This window comes from Aedes albopictus, chromosome 2 (genome assembly GCF_035046485.1).
Source record: "Aedes albopictus strain Foshan chromosome 2, AalbF5, whole genome shotgun sequence".
NCBI classification, from domain to species: Eukaryota; Metazoa; Arthropoda; class Insecta; order Diptera; family Culicidae; genus Aedes; species Aedes albopictus.
Window position 1 is genome coordinate 291,599,950 of NC_085137.1, and position 23,805 is coordinate 291,623,754.

General features: G+C 38.5%; 1 protein-coding gene across 1 annotated transcript; it reads left to right on the forward strand.

The window, feature by feature from the left end:
- Positions 1–3,007: 3,007 nt before the first annotated feature.
- On the forward strand, positions 3,008–21,788 carry LOC109423709 (semaphorin-1A; the record flags this gene model as incomplete). Its single annotated transcript, XM_062852068.1, is given in 6 exon segments — positions 3,008–3,415; positions 3,753–4,088; positions 12,999–14,039; positions 20,411–20,579; positions 20,651–20,906; positions 21,611–21,788. Coding segments are annotated over 6 exon segments (2,240 nt in total), but the record flags the coding sequence as incomplete, so codon positions are not given.
- Positions 21,789–23,805: the final 2,017 nt, after the last annotated feature.

Genomic DNA, 23,805 nt, shown 5'->3' on the forward strand with positions numbered 1-23,805 from the left:
TCAATAGAGTCTACCTATATTGGATCTCAGGACATACGGGTCTAGAGGGAAACGAGATTGCTAATGAGCTAGCCAGGAATGAATCTAATGAAAGGTTCTTTGGCCCTGAGCCCTTCTGCGGGATCTCAGACAGCTCTGTAAAAATGGAACTGAACAAATATATGGTCAGTCAAATCACATCAAACTGGAATGCACTTCCCCATACGAGCCAATCCAAAAGGCTCGTAACGATAAACCCCAAGAATACCCAACAACTATTAGGTCTCAACAAAAGGGATCTCAACATCTACACCGGTCTAATAACTGGACACTGCCCCTGCAGATACCATCTACAAAAGATCGGAGCAATCTAAACCTCAAATTGCCGCTTCTGTGACGAGGAGAGGGAGACATCAGAACACATCCTCTGCTATTGCAGTGCACTCACCCAACGTAGGTTCAAAGTTCTCAGCAAGCCCTTTTTAGGGCCTGCTGACATATGGATCTTATCTCCCAAGGTCGTGGTTGGCTTCATAAAGCTAGTCTCGCTAGAATGGGGGAGTCACATACTGTAACTCAGGATCTCTATTCATCAATAATAGATGATCTTGAGTTCAGTCGATACCAAGGTATCTCAGTGACAAACATGTTACTGAGATAACTTGCGTACCTCACAGCAAAAGGGTATATCACAATAGTTCTAAAATCTGGACGCAGTGATCTTCACCCGACAAGCGAGAGAGAACGCTTAGATAATCTAGTTCAACAGTTTCAACAATTTCCTAGAGATTTCCTCAGAGGATTTTTCATATATTTTTCTCGAATTTCCTCTTTGCTTTGCAGAAGTATTGTGCGATTTTTCCCAAGGCATTTAAAAAAATACCGTTTTAAAATTCTCATGGAAAACACTTTTGTAAGTTTCTGCCTTATCTCAGAAGTTTCAATGCAATTTTCTCTCCTACTAAAATGCTAAGAACTGCCCATAAAAGACATTTGTTAAACATTTTGAGTATGGTTTTCATGTAAATGAAATCCTAGAAAAGATTTCATGTATTTCGTTACTAATTCAAACATACAGTATAGGACAATAAAAATACACCAAAGCCGTTTTCTTAGCTTAGCTTAGCTTAGCTTAGCTGACTGCACATATCTATGGTTGCTACTCCGTGATTGACCCGAACCAATGATAGTTGCACAATGAATCAACTGAACGATTGACTGGGAGTGGTCAACAATTCTCACTGTGCACGCTTCAGAGGCTCTCTTTAACCCTTATGTGGCCGGCAGGGTACCCGGGTACCCAGCACCCATTTCAAATACACGGTGTAGAAAAAAGCAAAAAGTTTGCCGGCCACATAACGGTTAACGGTACAATAACGGCGCCGGCCACGTCCTTGCAGTCAGGTTGGAAGAAGGAAGGAATATTAGTAACAATCTTTGTTTTGTGAAAGTTGGCGTTTACCGCACGTCTTCACCAAAGGTTGTAGGAAGGGTTGCTTGTTAGTAGGGAAGGTATCGTTGGGTCTGGATTCACTTTGATAAGTGATATGACCTAAAAATACACCAAAACAAAAAAGCACCAAAGCCGTTTTCCCATACAAACTAGTCAACTTTAGATTGTCATATCTCAATTATTTATCAATCAATTGCTACCATTTTTCTATGACGAACTACAAAACATTTAAATTTTTAAAAAATATTGAAAAAGTTCGGTGATAACTATTGATACAAAAGTTACAGATAGGTTGAATTTTGACAATAAATGCTCCAAAACAAAAAATGTTACAGCAAAATTTGTTACATAATATCATTATGGTGTCTTCGGCAAATATATTTCTTGTGTGATGGCGAGTACCTTTGCTGAATGGACCAACATGATTTGACTTCAGAATTTGTTGCTGTAATTTTTTGTCTTGGTGCGTTTTTATTGTAAAAATTCAACCTATCTGTAACTTTTGTATCAATAGTTATCACCGAACTTTTTCAATAATTTTTAAAAATTTAAATGTTTTGTAGTTCGTCACTGAAAAATGAAAACAATCGATTGAGAAATAACTGAGATATGACAATCTAAAGTTGACTAGTGTGTATGGGAAAACGGCTTTGGTGCTTTTTTGTTGTCCGATAAAGAAATGTTCAAACAAATGAGTGCTCAACATATTTCAAGATATTTTGCAAGGATTTTCTTGCACGTCCTCCTAGACCTGTCCTACGGGGTCATGAAGCCCATCAACAACTTTTACGATTTCAGTGTTGTCACTTGGCAGCTAATATCGCCAATGCCACACAATTATTACTACAACATTATGTACTGACATCAATAACATAATAAAAAAAATTGGCAGTGAAGCAGGATATGGCATATTCGTAAATAGAGATCCCACATCCCATCCCAATATGTACATTCAGGATTCAATTATAAAACCATATCATCTCAAATATATCATCATCGTATCAGTAATATCACATAATAATTTCAGCAGACCGGTTCTACAAAATTCTCGTCATATCGTCAATCAGATAAACATGTTTTTGAGAAAAGCAAAATACTACATTTGTAGAACGCTATGGCAGATGAAAAATATTGCATACTAATTAATGATTCATTTGGATTACGAAGATATTTGAAAATATAAACTTTGAAGCACTAATTTAAAGACTTGAAATATGTCCTCATCTAACTCACCAATGCGATTTTCGTATAACCTAGCTTCATAACATTTTATGATAAGACTGATCATGGTTTATGTGATTCATTTTAGTAGACGAAATATGGAAATCTGATCCCATGTGATGGCCTCATTTGCAAATCACGAATCTGAAACATTGCTTCGATCAAACTCCGACTGTCTTCCTCGGCCAATGTGTGTCATCCTCAGTATGATACTCACATCGAAATTTGACCCCGTTGATTATCTTTTCTTTTCTCCTCTGTTTCGTCTCTGGGCGACTGAAATTGAATTTGAAATTTCGCCCCTTGTATACACTTTCTCATCCATGTTCCAATGCTTCTCCTTTCTCCTTCCAGATAACACGATACCAGCCTTTTTCGGCAACAGCACTGATTACTTTAAGTTGCTAGATCAGGACGACAACTCGATACTGATCGGGGCGCGGAACGCCCTGTACAACATCAGCCTGGACCGGTTGATCGAGCAGCCCAGCCAACGGGTCACGTGGACGTCATCCGATGCCCACCGGGAGCTGTGCACTCTGAAAGGCAAGGCGGATCAAGACTGCCAAAACTACATTCGCGTGTATGCGCGGTTAGGCGCTAATAAGATCATGCTTTGCGGGACAAATGCGTACAAACCGCTGTGCCGGTACTATAATTTGCTGCCGGGCAACGGTTCAATTGCGTACGACAACAATGAGATGGAAGCCCTCGGGCGGTGTCCATATAATCCGCTGCATAATAGCACTTATGTGTTCACCGGTAAGTAGGGTTTGTTCTCTAATTTCTGTGATTTTGTTATTGTGAAGTAACGATCGCGATGCCTGTGATGCATCTGCTTGCGGGTTAGGGTGGGTCGTCATGTTGATCGTATCTTTGGACGACAGTTTTTAGTTTCTTTGTGTGTAAGCATGCATGGTCAAATATCCATGGATTGTTTTTTTTTCCTTACTGTTATTCCTAAAGCATATAAAGTATGATTCAAAACGATCATGATGACTCACCCTACTAAATGATCACCGACCTGATTTGATTCCAAAATGTTTGATCCACCTTTCGCCTTTCTATTCCCATTCTATTTCTTTGCCTCTCTTCAAAGATGGCCATCTGTACTCGGCCACGGTGGCAGACTTCTCCGGCGCGGATCCCCTGATCTACCGCGAACCGCAGCGAACGGAGCAATACGACAGCAAGCAGCTCAATCAGCCGGCCTTTGTGAGCGCCGTGGAGCACAATGGATATGTGCTGTTTTTCTTCCGCGAGGTGGCCGTCGAGTACATGAACTGCGGAAAAGCGATCTATTCGCGCGTGAGCCGCGTCTGCAAAAACGATAAAGGAGGTCCCCATCCGTTGAATGACCGATGGACGTCGTTCCTCAAAGCGCGGCTCAATTGTTCCATACCGGGCGAATATCCGTTCTATTTCGACGAGATCCGTAAGTATCAGAAGACTTTTGGGTTGGAATTAATGAGTAATTCGCGTTGGAAACAGGCCAATATGAACTTTGAATGGCTAATTCTCCGTTTTAGGTTTGAACCCCAAGTATTACACTAGTTTACAAAATAAAAGCAACGACCAAAATTTTTAATGCATAATTACGTGCTGATTTCGAGGCTACGTCTCAAAAAGTTCTAAGCAGAACAATTTTCGAGTTTTACCTAAAAATAGAAATTTACAGTTTTTTTTAAATAAAATTAAAATTCAAATGTCTTGCATTGCAGTCAACCGATTTTAAATCTTTTTGGGTCGGATTTATGAAAGTCGATCTATTGATGAGTATGTATGTGACAATCTCCTTTATATTTTTTAAATATTTTCAAAAAAAAAAAAAGGATTATGATTATAATGAATCTTGCTAAACTGATGACAAAAAATGGTGGTGAAAAGCTAATAAAATACATTGATCAGTTTTTATCAGTGAATCAAAATTCAACCATCGCGCAACAATAATGACAATGTCGCAACCTGTATTTGTTGCGACAAAACAACCCATGCAACATAAGTTTGTCCCAACTTGAAAATATCGGGATTAACATCGTACACCACAAGTTTAGAGATTTTTAAGCCTTGCATTGCGATTTTCGAACGGTAACTTCGAGTCGGTAAACACTGCAACTCTGGTGAAGCTCTATCATCAAACAGTTTCGACTTTGGGTTAGTAATAATTGATTATTCACGAGTTGAAAAGTACGCAACAAATTCAGTCTCCGTTTTGTCTGCAACAAAAAAAATTCGAGATCGTGTCATTATCTGTCACCAGTAGGGATAAAGACTAATCGTCGCTTCTTTGTTGCTTGTTTAGTGCCTCTTTTGTCTGACAATTCTCTTCACTGGTTTTTATTGAGATGCATTTTCTTTACTTCTAGAGAATCTTAAAGAAGACCATGAAAAAAGGTATACTCCCAAGAAACTTTTGTAAAAAAAACACAAAATAAAGGCTGTTAGTAAAAATTTCTGGAGTATCTTGAAAAGGTATTTCAGACTTCAGAACTTTTGTAGTATCCTTTGTCTCTCTGTAAAAATGTGGTTAGAAGAAAACTCGGCGAATATTCTGAACTATTCCTTTAAAGCAGGGCTGTCGTGGTAAAATCAGAGCTGGTTATTCAAAATCTTCAAATCTCAGCGCCCCTATACTGGTAAGAAACCCATAGGAATGACTTTAATATTACGCCTAATTGAGAATTATCCCGGAAAAACCTCTCACGATTATTTCTGTAATTTTTGTGTGAGGAGCATTCTTGTCGGTATTCCTTCTATTAGTTCAGCAATAATACTTCTAAAGGTTCCTTTAAAAATTCTTTTAGAACTTATTCCTTTTCCTCCTCCAAGAATTTTATCTATAATTACTTAAAGGAACATCTTCAGAAATTCCTTTGGGGTTCATTTTTTCCGAAATTTTTATAGAAAGAAGATTCTTGCCGGATTTCCTAGAATCATTCAAGCAAAAATTCACCCAGAGATTGCTCCACTATCCCTATAAAATGCATTCCTGCCCATGCATTTCTTTGAAAATTTCTCCAGGGATTCCTTCAGAGATTATTCCTGAAACTCCTGCAGCAAGTTTTCTTGGGTCGTCTTCAAAAGTTTTTCAAGAAATTTTTCAAAAAATTCATCTTAAAATGAGAAATTTGTTGTTTGTAAACTGCTCCTGGGTTTCCTATAGCGATTTTTTAGGACATTCGTTTAAGGATTGCTTCAGAAGCATGGGTTCTATCATGTGTTTCTTCAAATATTTCTGTAGGAATTATCAGATACCTACAAGAAATTATCAAACATTCTTGAAATTTCTCCAAGAGTTTCTCAAAATGCTCCTCCAAAGATTTCTTCAAAAGATGCAATTCCAGGCGAAATTTATCGACAGAAATTCGAAGATTATTTCAGAGATTCATTCAAAATTTCCTCCAGGGATTTTCTTTAGAAATACAGATTTTTTTTCCAGGAATGCTTTCAGTAATTATTGTTGGAATATCTCCAGAGTTTTCCTTAGGTCTGATTCCATATATTCAGAGAATTTTCTCAAATTAAAATCTCAAGGTTTTCTGAAAGTTCTCCAAAGGTTTCTCTAGAAGTTCCTCCAGATATCCAGATATCCAGGGATTGCTTAGGGTTTACTCAGACCTTACTTCAAGGATTCTTCCATTTTTTCCCGGTGATGTTCTAGAAACTTCTTCAAAGATTCTATCACAAATTCCTGCATAAATTACTCCAGAATTTATACCTTAGAATTTTTTGAAGAATTTATCAAGAAACCCTCCTAAGCTAGTTCTCATGTTCTTGCACGTATTCGAAGGTTCTTTCAAAAAAAAAATATCGGAATCAGAAGTTCTCTAAACATTCTTCCAGGGTGCTTTTTGTTTCTGCAGGATTTTCTTCAGAAACTTCTCCTTCAGAAATTTTCCATCAGGATGTTTTATATAAATATTTCTGAAGAAATTGTACAAGAATTTTTTTCTATGAATTTTTTAGAAATTCAATCAGAAGTTCTCTAAACATTCTTCCAGGGTGCTTTTTGTTTCTGCAGGATTTTCTTCAGAAACTTCTCCTTCAGAAATTTTCCATCAGGATGTTTTATATAAATATTTCCGAAGAAATTGTACAAGCATTTTTTCTATGAATTCCTCCACAGATATCTCCGGAAGTACTTCTAAAGGTATCTCCGGAAATTCCTCCAGAGATCCCTTAGACATTTTTTGATGGATTTATACAGGAATTCCACCAGTACAGTGTTTTCGAAGACATTTTTAGGAGAATCTTTCAGACATTTCTCTACAGATTTCTGCAGATTTTTTTCCAGAAATATCTTAGCAGTTTTTACTCGTAATTAATTGAAGAATTCCACAAGAAGTTTCTCATGATTTTTTTGTCTAGAAGTTAACGAGGTATCTTAAAGAGTTTTTTCAGATACTTTCCCAGATTTTTTTGTCCAGGAATCGCTCTAGAAATTTTTCAAATGTTTATTTTACGAATCTTCAAAGTTATAACAAGAAGCTGAGATTCCCTCAAACATCCTGGTATTTCTCTAGAATTTCCTTCAGAGATTCTTTCAGAAAACACTTCCAGGCATTTTTTGTGCAATTTCTGGAAGAACTTCTAGAATTTTTTTTGCAGGAATCGTAGAAGGAATTTCTCATAGAATTCTTGAAGAAACTCTTAGAAGAAGTAACGAAAGAATCTCGGTAGGATTTTTAAAAGAACTTTTTCGATGCATTTCTGTAAAACTCCACGAAATAACTGTTGAAGAAAACTCACATGTTAATACTTGAAGAAACTTCTTAAAGAAATTTTGGAATGAATCTCTAAAACTTTAGAATAATTGGAAAGAATCCGAACAGGAGTTTCTGAAACAATCTCAGAAAGAATTTGAAATAAATCTCCAGTTAAATTTTTAAAGTACTTTCGAATGAATCTCTAAAGGAATATCTGAAAAAAAACTTGGGAAATTGTTGATGAAATCCCAGCAGAAAGTTTTGAAAACCTGAGAAAATTCTTCGGAAAAGTATTGGGTGGAGTTCCTAGAAAAGTTTAATAAGTAATCTTTAAGAAATTTCCTGAAGCAGTCTGTGCAAAATGACTAAAGAAGTACGTAGAGAAATTTCTGAAGGAAGTTTAAACTTTTAATTTTCCGAAGAATTCGCTGAAAGCATTTTTGAAAGTAGTCCTGAAGTAATTTGTTGACATATCTGTAAAGTAATTCCTGTAGGAATATTTGCAAAAATAGGCGAAATTGGCATAATGGTCCAAAGATAAGCAAAGTAGTTGAATTGAAAAGAACTAACTTATCCTTTTCTGGTTTTTCTTTGAAAGTTTCAAGTTTTTCTTTTGCAAAAGTGAAGTAATGGTGAAGTTTTTTTTTTTTTTAATTTTAACTAGTGATTCAGGGAAATAAACACGCCTAGCACAGACAAACAGACGTAATACTATGCAAAACGTCTTGGCTTATGCATTTAACGAACAATTCAAATTTCATTTGATTTCCGCGATCGCTCCACCAGAGACGCTAGTGTTCATTCGCTTTGGCGTTTGCCAGTGTACACGTTGCTGAATAATGCAAACGAAAATTACAGGCGATTTGTGTAGTAGTGTGCCTGTTAGACAAACGTCAAATAAAATTCATCATGACCGACAGACGAGTGCACCGCCCGCTGAAAGTTCACTCGGTTCGCGAATTTAGACACCAGAGCGGGGTCGACTCTCAACAACTTCTACCCAGCTGAAAATTTGTTTAGTTTATTGCATCTAGTTTTCGCAATGAAGTTGCAAAAATATGGGCTAGTGCATTAACTATATGCATATGCATCACTTTAAATGTAAAATCATGTAAGAAATCAAAGAAAAATATTATCAGCGCATTTTGGTGATGCATCTCTGAGTAGAAGTTGTTGAGAGTCCCCGCTGTGTCTGTGCGCTGTCAAAAAATTTCAGGCTCAGTGAACTCAATGTTCATCGGTGAACTCGTCTATAGTATCCCGCGCGGTTATACCAACAGGTAGCAGTGTGCTCATGAAAAAGACACCGGGCAAAAACTTTTGATGAATTTCCTCTAAGAGTTACGTCTGTTTATCTGTGCGCCTAGATAAGGTTCAAGTAAGATACCTCGAAAAATCTCTTGATATATTTCTAAAGGAATTCTTGCACTGATGCAAAAAAACTTACGAAGAGCATAAGATCCCCTTAAGATTTGGTGACACTACGATTATTGTTGAAAGCTATAAATTTCACTTATGATTAGGAGGGCAAAATTTTTATACCCGGACACTTACCAAAACCAAAAGTTTTGCTTAGGAATATCATTGTATCAAAGCTATAACTATCGTATGTTTGCTCTTATTGAAATCAACTACTGAAACTTAAAGAAATCAATATTGGTAATTATGAATATCATGTCATGTGTCTTGAATTACCGGGTAAGTAAAATAATCGATTTCTCTTCATCAATCACTTGGAATAAAGTGACAAGAAGCGTATTCGACTGTACGATCATTAAAGAATGCAATTTGCATGTTTTGTTTTTACCTTAGAATTCAGTCAAACTTGCTTCTTGTCACTTTTACGCTAGACTCAATTGATCTAGCGATCATGTTACTTACGTATAATTCCATTGTTGTTGATTTGGCAGAGTTTACGGGCACTTGAATAAAATCAATTTGATTTTGAGTGTCCGATAGCTCCAAAAACTGATCTGTGAGTAATGCTTGTTTGTCTAAGATGCAGCTAGCTGGAATCCATATCCTCACTGTAAAGAGTAATGAAACAGAAAAATCGACCGTTCATAAGATGCGACTTATTAAATTCCTAAGTATTTTTGCCTCAGTGTGTAGAAATTCCTAGGAAATATTTCAGAATAAAATCCTCAAAGAATCCGCGGAGAAACTCTTACAGTTATCTTTAGCGGAAATGCCAGACAAATTTCTGGGAAAATACATGAAGAAATATCTGGAGGAAAGTTTGATCTCTGTATGAACTCCTGCATGGAGCAATTCCGGAAGGTTTTGTAAAGGAGCTGTTTAACTAATTTTTGGAGCAATCTCATTAAAAAAAAATGGGAGACAATTCTAAAGAGAAGTTTCCGAGGGATTCCTGGATTTTTTAAACTCTGGAAAACTTTCTGAAGGAATCGCATTGGGAATTTCTGAAGAATTTTTTTGGGGGCTGTTCGGGCTCGTTCGGAAGTTAACCATCAATGTTAACTTCTTTTCCCAATCAGCCTAGATAGCTGTGTAGTGTCGGTAGCGGTTGTCTCAATTGGCTAAGAATAACACTACGGATCGCCTGATCCAGTGGTAAGAGTCCACTAAACAGGTGACCCCTAATTCATGGTGTTATGCGGCTTTATGCTTACCGTGCCAAGGAATGAATGGTTAGGGGGGTCTAATAAAAACCTAACCACAAACGGAGCCTGTGGAGAATTAGGGCGTCCTCCACAGTATTACGCCCTTACTGCGCTAACCGGAGCAATAGTGCAGTGGACCTTTCGTTTCTCCGAGATAATCAGTTGCCCTTCTTAAGTCTCAAATTTGAGGCTAAATAAGGGCGGGATTATTCAAATGTTGTAAAGCTTACATTACCACCTACATGGGTTCGCTTAAGGCGTTTTCGCCATTGGCGTTTTATCAATTGACACCGATTTGGTTCGTCGTTGATGTTTCCTTTTTGTGCTGTGATTGTGAAGAGTGTAACCCTGTCTAGTTTGGGTAGTGGCTACGGCTAGGAAACCTCAGATCAATTTTCAGCGTAAAAAGCGTGCGTGGCCCAAGTGGCCCTACTTCAAAAAGTTCATTTTCGCAAGGTAACTTCTGTATAGGTTACCTTGTGAACCCAGTTTTGCTTCTTTCATTATAAATGAAGTGTCGTGCCTCGAGCATGCTATATCTTAGAATAACGTTAAAAGTATGTTTCAAACTTTCCTTATGGATGCCTTCAAGCAAGCTCTTGTATTCAGCATTTTTTCGTTGATATTTGGCAGTATTGCTACGATGGTTACATCATCTGAAGTAGCTCAAACATTAATTTGAGATGCTTTAGTTTGATGGATTACTTAGATAGTACAGTTCATGGATAACTTAACATAGAATTGCACCTAACCAATCTCTGCATGAGCAGAATTTGTCATGAGTTGACTGATTGGCATGTGTCAGATGAGGAGTCTCCATTTGACCATCTTTGCACTTTTGAGTGTTCCTTCGCAAAATTTGTGTATTCAGGCGTCCCTGCTCAACGAACTAGGAAACCTGTACTAATTGGTTGCGGCCACATTTTGTGGATAACTCGTTTCCATTGCTACTCCAAGAGAGTTTCATTGTGGTTTTGTACCTACAGCGCCCTCCATTGTGGTATACCATAACTATTGCTTTGAAAGAAGCTTGTCCTCTGCGGTCTGTGCGGACTGCAAGAGGTATTCCTGAATGGAACTCTGATCTGTTCAAGTTCAAAATATCTTCGGATAAACCATTCTTTTGTATAGTTACAAATCTCTAGCTTCCGCTTGAGAATTATAGCTATATAATCGACTTAGTGGGCCCTAAAAAGCTCTGCTTAATTCAAATCTTCAGGAGGAAATGGGGTTTTGTCCTGTTTTTCTGCAGAGGGATTTGAGTATTTCAAACATGTTTTGAACTCTTGTAGTTTTCTATGGGGTATTTTCATGGCGTGAAATTACTCTGCAGTTTTATCCCGAAAGGGTGCGTGCGTTGCATAAAGATGGAATGAGTTTCAGATTTATCTGGTTACCTCGTTCTTTCTGAAATGCTTGAAACGCATTGTCGATTATCACATCTGTTATGTTCATCTGGCTGACATGCCTACTCATGTGAACTCACATACCTCCCAATTTGGGATGTCCACAGTGACTCTTTTACACAAAGTTGTATATGTTTTCAAGAAAGTACTCGCTCAAACGTAGGTTTTGCGGTAATTTCTTGAATATTGAGGATGCTTTCGATGACGTGCCTTTCAATGTCATATTGAAAGTCGCATGACGTCACAAGCTACCTCCAATGAGCTATAGGCTCTCTTTACGCTTATGCGTTTTACAGTGTTCTTTTCAGAGCACTGAATAAACCCATTGTGGTATGGGCTATGAGCTCTCATTGCGCTTATGCGTTCATTCCCTTTCCTAGGGTACCCCTTCCTATTTCATCACCTTTCTCTTTCCTAATCCCATTCCATCCCTTGTCCTATTCTCCCTCAGGTAAATGATGAAATAGGCTTATATGTATGGCGATGGCACAAGTGTCCCAAATGGAGGATAACGTGCCTCTGGAGCCGGCCTTCTGATACCTGATACCTGCATGGAGCAATTCCGGAAGGTTTTGCAAAGGAGCTGTTTAACTAATTTTTGGAGCAATCTCATTAAAAAAAAATGGGAGACAATTCTAAAGAGAAGTTTCCGAGGGCATTCCTGGATTTTTTAAACTCTGGAAAACTTTCTGAAGGAATGGCATTGGGAATTTCTGAAGAATTTTTTTACAGGAATTCATGGTAATGGTAATGCCTGGAGATATCCATGAATTATTTTCCAAATGCATTCTTTGTTGAATTTCTGGAGGAATCTCTTAAAAAAAATCCGGAGAAAGAATTTCTCGAGGAATCAATAAAAGATTTCTGAAGAAATTCTTGGATGAAATTCTGAAACAAACCTTGCGAGATTTTCAAAAAATACGTTTTGAGTAATTTCAAAGAAATAGCTAGCGAGATATCTGCATTAATCCCAATAAGAAGCACTAAAAATCTCTGTAGAATATTGAGATATAAATCTATGATAGATTTTTTTAAGAGCCCGTAGAATTGTTTTCAGACAATTTTGGGAACCTTGTGCACTCATACTGGTAGGAAATTAATTTATTTTTGATCTCAAGAGCTGGTTACTCAGTGAGTAGTTTGGAGTAGTGCTTTAACCCTTTGGGGACGGATGAGGCATATGTCCCCAGCCGAGATAATCGACCATCACAAACGTGTTCTAGACCAGCGAGGTTGCATCCAGAAGGGCGAAAATGCCGTCTCCAAAGGGTTAAATGAGAGAATGACGCACAATAGATGAGCCAAGTACCTTCTTTTAAAACAGAAATACAAGAGTTCGCCACAGAATCATTGAAAGGTTCTTTGAAAGAAAGAGAAACTCCTAAAAATATCTTAATTCTCGTAAAAAAGCATTTGATGTTATGAGATTGGATGACAAATAGTGACCTAGTTTCAGTGATAAGGGGCCGTTCATAAACCACGTAGACTTTTTGAGGGGAGGGGGGGGGGCTCTGGCCAAAGTCTACGCTCCATACAAATTCCAAAATTGTTGTATGGACAAATTTATTTCTCATTCAAAACTAATTTATTTCTCATTCTCTCTATTCAGAATCGACAACGAACACGATAAACGGTTTCTACGGAGGCGATACCAACCAGATCATCTACGCAATCATGACTACGCCGGAAAATGCTATCGGTGGTTCGGCGGTATGTGCCTTTGCCATCCAGGACATTCTGGACGCCTTCGAGGGTTCCTTCAAGTGGCAGCAAAGCATCAACTCCAACTGGCTCCAGGTGCCGCAGAACCAAGTGCCGGAACCACGGCCGGGAAAGTGCGTTGACGACAGCCGAACCCTACCGAAAGCATCGGTAAACTTTGTCAAGATGAACACTTTGATGGATTCGTCCGTGCGATCGCTGCATTCCCGGCCCGTTTTCACACGCGTCAGCCTGCTGTACCGGCTGTCCGCGATCACTGTCGATCCACAGGTGAAAGCGCTGGACGGCAAAACGTACGACGTAATCTTCGTAGGAACCAACGACGGAAAGGTCATTAAATTCGTTAACATAATGTCGTCCGACTCGACGGACGAGGTCAAAACAGTTACAATCAGTGAAACTCAGGCCTTCCCAATTGGCACCAAAGTGAACGAAATGACTATTTCGAAAAAGAGCAAAAAACTTATCGTCATAAGCAATGGGAAGATAATTTCGCTGCCACTGAGTAATTGCAACGAACACGAGTTCAAATCATGCCGCAAGTGCCTCGAGCTGCAAGATCCCTACTGCGCATGGGACGACGAGAACCGCGAGTGTCGAAACACCGATGAGCTACACCAAAGTAGCCGAACGATCGGTCGTTTCTTCCAGCGGTTAGACGGATCGAACATAAACGAGATCTGCAAGAAGTACGATCAGCGTGACCAACGACAACACAAAGCGGAGGAAAACGACGTCTACATGAGGGTGGACGGGTCCGGTTCGGCCGAAAAGGATAATCCGCTGGAAACGAAGAACATCGTCATCATCCAGGGCACGGTCACCTCCGTGGGCTCGGTCGACATTGATAATGAAATACCGAAGAGCTCGATCGAGGGTAGCGTGTTGACGAATAAAATTGGATCCCACCCGTACCACCATAAAACAGGTGAGTTTATGAACGCTATTTCTTACTTACCTTCACTTTATTATGCATGAGCGTACCTCAGCGGCTTGAACGTCCTATCATTGGTGTACTCGATTAAAAATCTACTTTGAAAAACCATACACTCTACTGTAACAGTGCAAATCAAAACCATACAATAACCGTACCAATTATGGTAAAAGATAACCAAAAACAATAAAATGTAAGATTTTCAACCGTACAGGGAATGGTGAAAGAGAAAAATAGTTCAATGTACTGTCGCATAAAATCTGATGTAGATGTAATATAACTCTATGGTTTATGTATGGTTTTCACCGAACACCTTATGGTTGAATTTTAACCGGGTAGCAGCCTACTTTGCGCGATTTTTATGGCTTCGGCTGAATTTGGCGGTGCGGTACCATTGAATTAAATCGAAGTAAACGATCGCGGAGCATTATTTTTCGATGTTTTTGCAAACAAAGCCAAACCCGCCGTTCTTTATGGTATGGTAATGTTTGCGCATCGATTAAGTGTATAGCCTGCGGTTGATAGGTGGCGGAGATGGCGGTGTTTGCCGCACCTTGCTATACTTTCGTACCACCGTTTGAAAAAATAACTTGTTATATGTTATTGTCTCTCGTGAATAAGCATGCACAAAGTGTGCATGATTGATTACCCTCGATGCGGCTCGGCTCGAGCGCGAAATAGACAGGCGAGACCTGAGCACCATTTATGTGTTCACAATTTGCTAAATTGATGTTCAATGGCAGAAATGTGCTGGTCCGCCGGCCGGGCTCCCCCATTAAAGTAAGAGGAGAGAAATTTGAACCAAGAACTGCGACACCATAAGAACGACGAAATAATGTTATTAACATGTGCTAAAAATAGGCTTTCGTTTTGGGTCACTCGGTTGGCGCTTTAGGGGCATCTGGGGCAAAACGCACCCCCTTTGTTTTTCAGGGATTATCGGTTTTAGAGCTTTGAAACCTTATCAGTCTAATAGAATGTCTTAATAAATAAGCATCTGGAAAATTTTACATATCTGCGTTACGTACTTAGTGAGAAAAATGAATAAAATTGAAAAGCACGATTCTGATGTAATTTTCCCGATCGTTTGTCGAATGATTTGATGGTGAAAACCGACCAAACATCTTATGCTGTTGTGTTTATTCAGTTCATTGAGGGCAATGCTAAGTATAGGAAAAATAACTTGAACAGTAATCTACGTAAATTATATGTTTTAAACTATTTTATTTTTGCTATTGATTGGGGTAATATGCATTCCATTGGTTGGGGCAAAACGCACCTATAGAAAACAAGCTGTAATAATATCTATGAGTGCTCTGTAAGTAATCGCAAACTAAACTGAGCTATTGTTTGTCTTAAAACCTTATAAAACATGCATTGTGTCTAAGAAGTAAAAAGATTTCTAAACTCGACGGTGCATCTTGCCTCAATGTTGTGGTGCGTCTTGCCCCTTTGTTTGAGTGCATCCTGCCCCATTGTTGTAGTGCATTTTACCCCGAGCAAGGGTGCATACTGCCCCGCATAAACATACGAAGCCGTAATGTTAGTCCTTACAAAAAACGTTATTTTCAAGAGCTGAACTGTATTAAGGCTGAAATTATGTTTGGTTTCTCTTAGAATGAAAGTATATGCAATGAATGCATGCATTAAACCAATAAATTATTGCCTTTTTATATGCATTTGGACGCATCTTCCTTAAGTGGTGCGTATTACCCCAGAATCCCCTAATTGATATTTACAACGTGACGCTCAATTTGGATACAAAGTATGAATATACGATCGTTTGTAGTCAAATTTTGTTTATTTTGCACTTGTGTCTTGAAGCAAAGTAACGAAAATTTTTGCGTTCTAATATTGTCTATCCGGTTGAAATCAAGACCGATATTCAATCAAAAATTGCATCTTTCTCAGTTCACAAGTGTCGCATCTTTTACACGACTCATGCTCTGTATTCTTGATGACAAGGATATAACAGGCCAAACATTTCAATAGGTCCTATCTGCATTTGAGAGGCTCTCTTTGTTCACTTTCTCTTTCAATTATTGCAATGTAATGGTACACTTTTCAAATATTTTTGCAGTGCAAATCAAAAGACGATTGTTTTGACTATCGTTCAATGCTAGAAGACAATCATAATATAAATACACAGCTGAGATATTAACGAAAGAGAGCGAAACCAAAGAGAGCCTCTCTTCTGCAGATAGGACCTTTAGACATGTTTGGCCTGGAAGCGCACTACTTCCAAAACGATTGAGAAAACGTCGCAAATGGAAAGCGTTGCGACTCAGTTGTGCGACGTCCGGTTTGGTGCTGAAGCGACAATAAATGAGAATATCAATAGCGATAAGTGACATTTCAACACACGAATACTAGCGCGAATTTCGGCCGATTTAAAGGCTATTCATATTGCATATAAAAATATTACCCAATCGAATTGTGTAAAAAGGGTAAATAATGATAAAACTAATGTCCGGGGTAATATTTTTCTCGCAGTTTCACAACTACATCTACAAAGAAGGCACGCATACATTTGAACGTGATTACCTCTATTGGCTTCTTTAAGGGTGTGAGCCAAAATCCAAATTTTCATGAATTTTGGTGCCCGGGAACCTATTTAAAAATCATTTTGAAGTTTGTATGGGAGCGATTTGTCGAATCACCCCTCGTCGCAGTTTGTACTGGGCGGAGCTGTCAAACTGTTGCCCAGCTGTCAAAAGGTGATTTCAAATAATCTCTTTGAAATTGATTTTAAGTATCAAAATAAAGCTCTAAAAATCTGAAAAAATCACAGTGGCTCACAAAAAGGTACTCTTCCGTAGAAAATAAAAAAATCAATACATTTTTCAAAATTTAAAATCGCAATTCTCACATTTACTGTTAAGGTTAGAATAGCTAAGGCAATTCAATCATATTTTGCGATTCCTAATGTCCTCCAAGATATATTCCAGAAATACCTCCAGCAAATACTCCAGGAATTCCTTAAGGAACTTCTCCAGGAATTAGCATTTCAATTTCTCCTGGAATTATTATAGGAATTATTCCAGTAAATACTCTAGAAATTCCTACTAGAAATATTCCAGAAATTTCTTCAGGAATTACTCCGAGAATTATTCGAGGAATCCTTTAGGAATTACTCGAGGAACTGTTCCGGGAAATACTTTACGAATTCCTCGTGTGAATTTGTCCAGGAATTATTCTAGGAATTTATACATGAATTCTTATATGATAGACTTCAGGAATTCCTCCAAAAAATAATAATTAAAAACTAACTTCAAAAAGTCTTCTAGGAGTTCCTCCAGGAATTCCTAAAGGAAATTCTTCAGGAATTCTTCTAAGAATTATCCCAGGAAATTCTTTAAAAAATCTTTAACAATTTATCACATGAATTCTCCCAAAAAGTACTCCAAAAATTCCTCCAGAAGCTCTTGAAGATATTCCTGGAAGTATTCATGTAGGAGTTCTTGGAGGAATTCCTGAAAGAGTTATTCAAAGAATTCCTGGAGAAAGTCATAGAGAGATTCTTGGTGGAATTATTGAATGAGGGCTTGGTGTTTTTATTTATCTGTATTAGCGAGATTTTTAGCCCTAGGCTAGTTCATCTCGGGAGGGCTTTGTGTTATTCCTAAAGGAATTCTTCGAAGGGAATTCTGGAAGCGATGTCTTGGAGGAATTCCTAGAGGAATTTTTAGAGGATTTCCTGAACGAAATCGTGGAGGAACTCCTGGAAGGATTTTAGTAGGCATTTATGGAGGAATTTCAGGAGGATTTTCTGGAAGCATTTCTGAAGGTATTTATTGAAAAGTCCCTGTTGGTATCCCTAGAGTAATTTATAACGGAATCCCTGGCAAATTCCTGGACGGATTCTTGGATGAATTTTTGACAGAAGTTTTGGAACAGGTCTTGGAGAAATTCTTATTAGAGTTCCTGTTAGGATTCTTAATAGAATTTTCTGGAGAAATTGCTGGACGGATTCTTAGAGGAATTCATAGCAGAAGTTTTGGAGGAACATCTGGAGAAATTCTCGGAAAAAATCCTGGAAGATTTTTTGGAGAAATATTTGAAGGAAATATTGAATAAATTCCTGGTGGGATTCTTGAAGGAATTCAAAACAGAACTCTTAGAGTCCCGACGAACATTTTTGCTGTATAAGAGTGAAACAAACGACTATTTACACACCAAGAAAAAATCATCGACTTCGGTAATGCTTTTACAGGAAAAATTTGATAAAGATAAACTTTTACCGAACTTCGTTAGAGTCTGTCAGATAAACGATAAGATTTTACCTAAATTTGGTAACTTTTTGCAGAATTTCAGTAAAACCCGTTACCAAACGCTCAGCAGTTGAGATTTCGGTAAAATTTACCGAACGCGACTAGCTGTGTAGCCAATTTTAGGTCAAGAAACTGCTATTCAGCTGGTTTTTTTTTACTTGGGGTAATTCCTGGATGAATTCTTGGAAAAAGTTCCGGAGCAGTTCCTGGAAAAATCCCTGAAGGCATTTTCGGAGGAACTTCTGGAGTTGTACCAGCAATATTTTTTTTAATATGTGGAGGTTTTCTGATGAATCTTGAAGGTATTTTTTGGATGAATTCTTGAAGAAATTTCTTGAAAAAATCTCAAGAGGCATTTCTGCAAATTTCCTGAAGGGATTCTTGAAGGAATTCTTGGCAGAAGTCTTAGAGGGACCTGTGATTAATTCTTCGGGAAACTCCTGTATGAATTTTTGAAGGAATACCTGGAGAGATTCTTGGAAGAATTCTAGATCATAGATTCCCAAACTTTCCGTTGCGCGACTACCTTTTGCCAGCAGACGTACTTTTCGCGACCCACCATAGAAATTCCCTCATTTGTTGTCTGTTACAGTAAAATATTCGACTGTCCCTCGCGACCCCCTGGATGAAGGCTAGCGACCCACATTTGGGGAAACCATGTTCTAGATGTCTTGGAGGAATTCCTGGATAAATTCTTGAAGAAATTCCTTGAAAATTTTTTAGTGGAATTCCTGGAGGAATTCTTGGGGGAATTTCTAAAGATATTAGAAGAGGAATTCCTGGAGGACTTCCTGAAGGACTTTTCGGAGTAATTTTTGGGGGAATTTCCGGAGGATTTCCTGTTGGAATTCCGAGAAGAATTTATTAAGGGATTCCTGAAAAAGTTTCTCGAGGAGTTCCTGGAGTAATTCTTGAAGGAGTTCCTGGAGTAATATTGGAAGGAATTTTTGGCGTAAATCCTTAAGAAATTTTTGTAGGAATTTCTTAGAAAATCACAGAACGAATTCTTAGAGTATATTTTTTGGATATTTTTTCTTGAGGAATCTCTTAAGGTTTCCTGGAGGATCCTGCAGGCATTCATAAAGGAATTTCTGTAAGAATTCATGAAATACAAATCCCTTTAAACATCCCTTGGGGATTTCTGGAAGAACTCTTCGAGAAATTTCAGTAATTCCTGTAGGAATTCCTTGAAAATTTTCACGAATTGAAGATCACGATCCTTGTTACTCCAGAAATTTTCTTCAGGGATTTCTTCAGGGTTTTCTTATTCCTCGAGGGATTGAAGAATTCTGGGACTTTCACCAGGAAATGCTTCGGGAATTTCTCTCGAAAATTTCTCTAGAAAATCTTTTCTAAAACTTTTCCTATGGGAATTCCTCTACAGTTTTCATGTCGTATTTCTCAGAAGATTGCAGTTTCTCCACAGAAACTGCAGAAACTTTTTGAAACTTCATGTAAGGATTCTTCTGTGAAATATCTCCTGGAATAACTTCAATTTTTTCCAGGGATTATTTTCCGGGTATTCACCCTCCAGCAATATATTTGGCAATTCTTCAAGTGACTCCTCTGGAAATTCCTACTCAAGGGATTCTTCTGGAAATTACTGCCCAGGATTTTTACTTCGCCAATTCCTTCAGTAATTTCTTCTTGTTCGGGAACTCATTCGAACATTTATTTAGGGATTTTTTGAGAACATCTCCAGAGATTGCTCCGAAAACTTTTTCAGGGATTCTTTCAGAGATTCCTTCTGGTTTTTTATTCTGGAGATTACAGCGAGGATTTCTTTGGAACTACTTTAGAGATTTCTCCAAAAAAGCTTCTCGGGATATCTTCGCGAATCTCTCCAGGGAGTTCATCAATGTGCAATTTATCCAGAATTCCATTCAAAAATCATTTGAGAGATTCCTGCGCAACTTTTTTTTTCTAGGAATCCTTTAAGATTTGCTTAAAGGTATTCCAGAGATACCTTCTGGAGTTCATTCAAGTAATCCTATAGTCCTTCGAAAATTCCATCGGTTACTCAAAAAAGTTACATGTTACCATTGAAAAATACGCAAAGGGATCGACTAAAATTTTTATATTTCCTACTTTCAGATACTCTCATCACAGAAAACGTGTCGATTGCATCAATCAGCTGGCATTTTGGCATTGTACTGGTACTATTTTCCATCATAATTGGTATTATTATCGGTTACTGTAGCACTCAGTGGGCGATAAAAAAGCAGTCCTTTCACAGCAGTGAACATCGAAATCAGCTGAATTGGTATGTATCGATTTCCGTTAGTTCGGATGAGTGACATGTTATATTTAACATTTTTTCTCTCCTTCCAACAGGCATCACACCAAGAACTTGAGCATGCTTTCGCAGAACCGTACCGGCGGGAAAGACGTGAACCTGCTGATGAACACGAACACGGGCAATCAGTACCACACGCAGCAGCAGGCAATTGTTCAGCAGCTGCAGCAACACCACCAGAACAATATGAAGGACAACATCGACTTCGACTTCAAGGATCGAAGCGTGGAGTGCAAAAACTCGACGGAAAACCTGGAGAAGGACATCAGCAAAGGCATGGGCACGCTGCAGAAGGTGAAAAAGACGTATATTTGATAGTAAAAAGACTGCTTTCGGTGATTGGGACAAATAACCACTGCTGCTAGAGCTGTATGCAAATCGCCACATTTTCCGGTACTACTTTTTTACAATCAAAATCGTGCACACACACACAAACCGTTGAGAACGCCACCTATCAAGGCGCACCTCCCTCTACAGTTGGACTGCGAAGTTCTGTAATTTCCTTCTGCCTGCGAACTAGCGTTCTACTTCTTCCACTAAGGAAAATCGGGTACAGGGAACGGATGATGTCTTCCTCTGGATTGTGCTAGATTACTTCAGCTGCCATTTCGTCGAGTGTCGATGACCCCAGAAATTTCATGCAAAAAACGGCAATGTCTTTTTTCGATAAAAATGGGTAATGGCATTCGAAGAGGTAGTTATTTTCTATGAAATGGCTCTCAGGGGTAATGCAGCACAGCACTTTATCTGTATGTTAATAATTTTACAATCGGACTCGACCATTAAAGCACTAAATTCTGTTGGTATGTATCATCGGTATAACCTACATAATGGCCATATAGACTCATGCTTTCAAGCACGCAAACAAACCTCAGTCGAATGCGATGTGTTACTCGAAAGCAATAACAACGACCATAGAGCTAAACTGAATAACAAACACTTCCGGTGAATCGACACAGGACGCCCTCATTGAGAATAAGATTTTCTTTTCCCAACAGACTCCACAGTTGAAGACATTCAAGCCTTAGAAGATACAGAGAGATAGTTGATGATGTGAGGAAGAGTAATAGAGAAAGAGTGTGATTGAAGTCCCAAGTGCTGCCGCGGAGAGAGTTTTGCCCAGTGCTTGTAACAAGTAGGTAAAATAACGCTGAACTGCGCGTGACAACTGAGGGACCGTGTGTAGAGGCGGCGTGGCGATATAATGGTTAGGAACCTTTGTGTGCAAAGACTGTGTGCCTAGCACAACACATCCCCAGCCAGGAAGCATCATGTACCACATTTTGGTTCAAGTAGCGAGGCCTTACTCAGTAACATGTGTCCATTACAGTGCACCGGAAGGTGCGATCAGACAGGGAATACTAGAAAGTTTACCCAATACTACAAATCGCGTGAAGAAATACAGGCAAATCATATTGCTATTCCCGGACCTAAGATATCTAGAAGCAATGGAGGCTGTAGAACACCTTTGTGTTCTTTTTAGTGATATTTTTTTAAAACAAGTAAACTTCAGACATTTCAAGTATCTTATACAAACAAATTTTTATTTTTTTTTAGCGATAATAAAACGCTTCAGAAAATCAATTTCTAATCTACCGGGAATCCATAAGTTCACCTGCAGCTGTAACTTCAGTGGTTTTAAGGACACAATTGTTAAGGGGTCATTAGACTGTTTGTCATAATGACAAATATTTGCCATTGTAGTCCGACATTCATCCGAGGTTGCCATGATTTACGTTGTGTTGGTCATTTGTTGAATATTTGTCATGTCTAATGGGACCTTTAGAATCCCAAAATTGCCGCCACAATGGCCAACTTTGGTACCTACTCACGATTTTGAGGGCACAAATCTCTTCGTAAACAAAACCAGCGCACCTGATCTTCTTATTTGAAGAGGGAGCAAGAACAGAATAATGAAATGCACTGTTGTGTAAAGCTTGCTTCTTGAGATTTATGCGTTTGAAATTCTGATGCACTGTTGAAGCGGGATTTCAAGACGTTTGTCCTTAAGTTGCATATTTCGTTTTCACTCCATTGTACAATTGTTCAATATCCTTCGTTGATACACACAGCGTTTCACTGGCAGATTATTGTTTTATGACTATAGTCTGATCTGGCTCTTCTCTGTGGCACCGTCAGAGCGCATGTTGCAAAAATGTGCAACAATTATTGTCTCAAAAGTAGATATTTGTATCTACCGCCGGTTGACGCCATCCAGATAAATGAGAAAAACATTTAACCATTTTGATATTTTCAAATCTTCCTACTTATTAGAAGATCCTCTTTGAGCATCTCGTACGTTACAATTTCTTGTCAGCTTTCCAAGTGATCTCGCCTCTTCCATTGTCCTAGGCGGGGCAGATCAAAACTGATTGCGTGCACTCCCACAATTCGCCTTGACGGAGGCTCTCTGAGAGAATTGCGCTGTGCGTGAAAACATTTTTTTTTAACATGGGAAAGGATAGGAGCTGCATTTTCAAATGCTTCTAATTCTTTATAGAAATTTTTTTAAGCAAAACGTTCTTAATGTTATCGAATGAGATTTTGATACGCTATATTATAGACATAACATTGTGATTCGAAAACTTTTTGTCTAAAACCAGTTATAATGTAGCTAATTGAAAGTATATTGCAAAACATTAACACTTTTTTCAATCTGAAGTCCCTACAATTTTTTAGAAGCATTTGAAAATGCAGCTCCTATCCTTTCCCATGTTAAAAAAAATTGTTTTCACGCACAGCGCAATTCTCTCAGAGAGCCTCCGTCAAGGCGAATAAGGCCCCATCCTCTTACACACAGAAGGGGATTTGCTGACATGTTGCCAAAGTATATCCTGATTATCTCTGGTACCCATGTATATTCCATTGATTTGGTTCCAGCCTGATAGCCTGATGCCAGAACATTTGCATCCCATAGAACACTCCCCCCAATAGGTTACTGTTGCGACAGAACGGTCAAAGTCAACCCTGCAATAATACCACCCGGTATGACCTTTAAAGCCGTCGCCTAGCATTCCGAGCATCGGACCTCCCCACAGTGTCAAATATTTGACAAGGAAAGAACTCAAGAAACAACATCAGTTTGACACTAATGAAAATTCGATCGAGTCAAACAAGATATTTGTGCATTGGTTTCTTTTTGGACAAAATATTTGACCCTTTGTGCTAACAGAATTCAGCCAATCGCATCTCG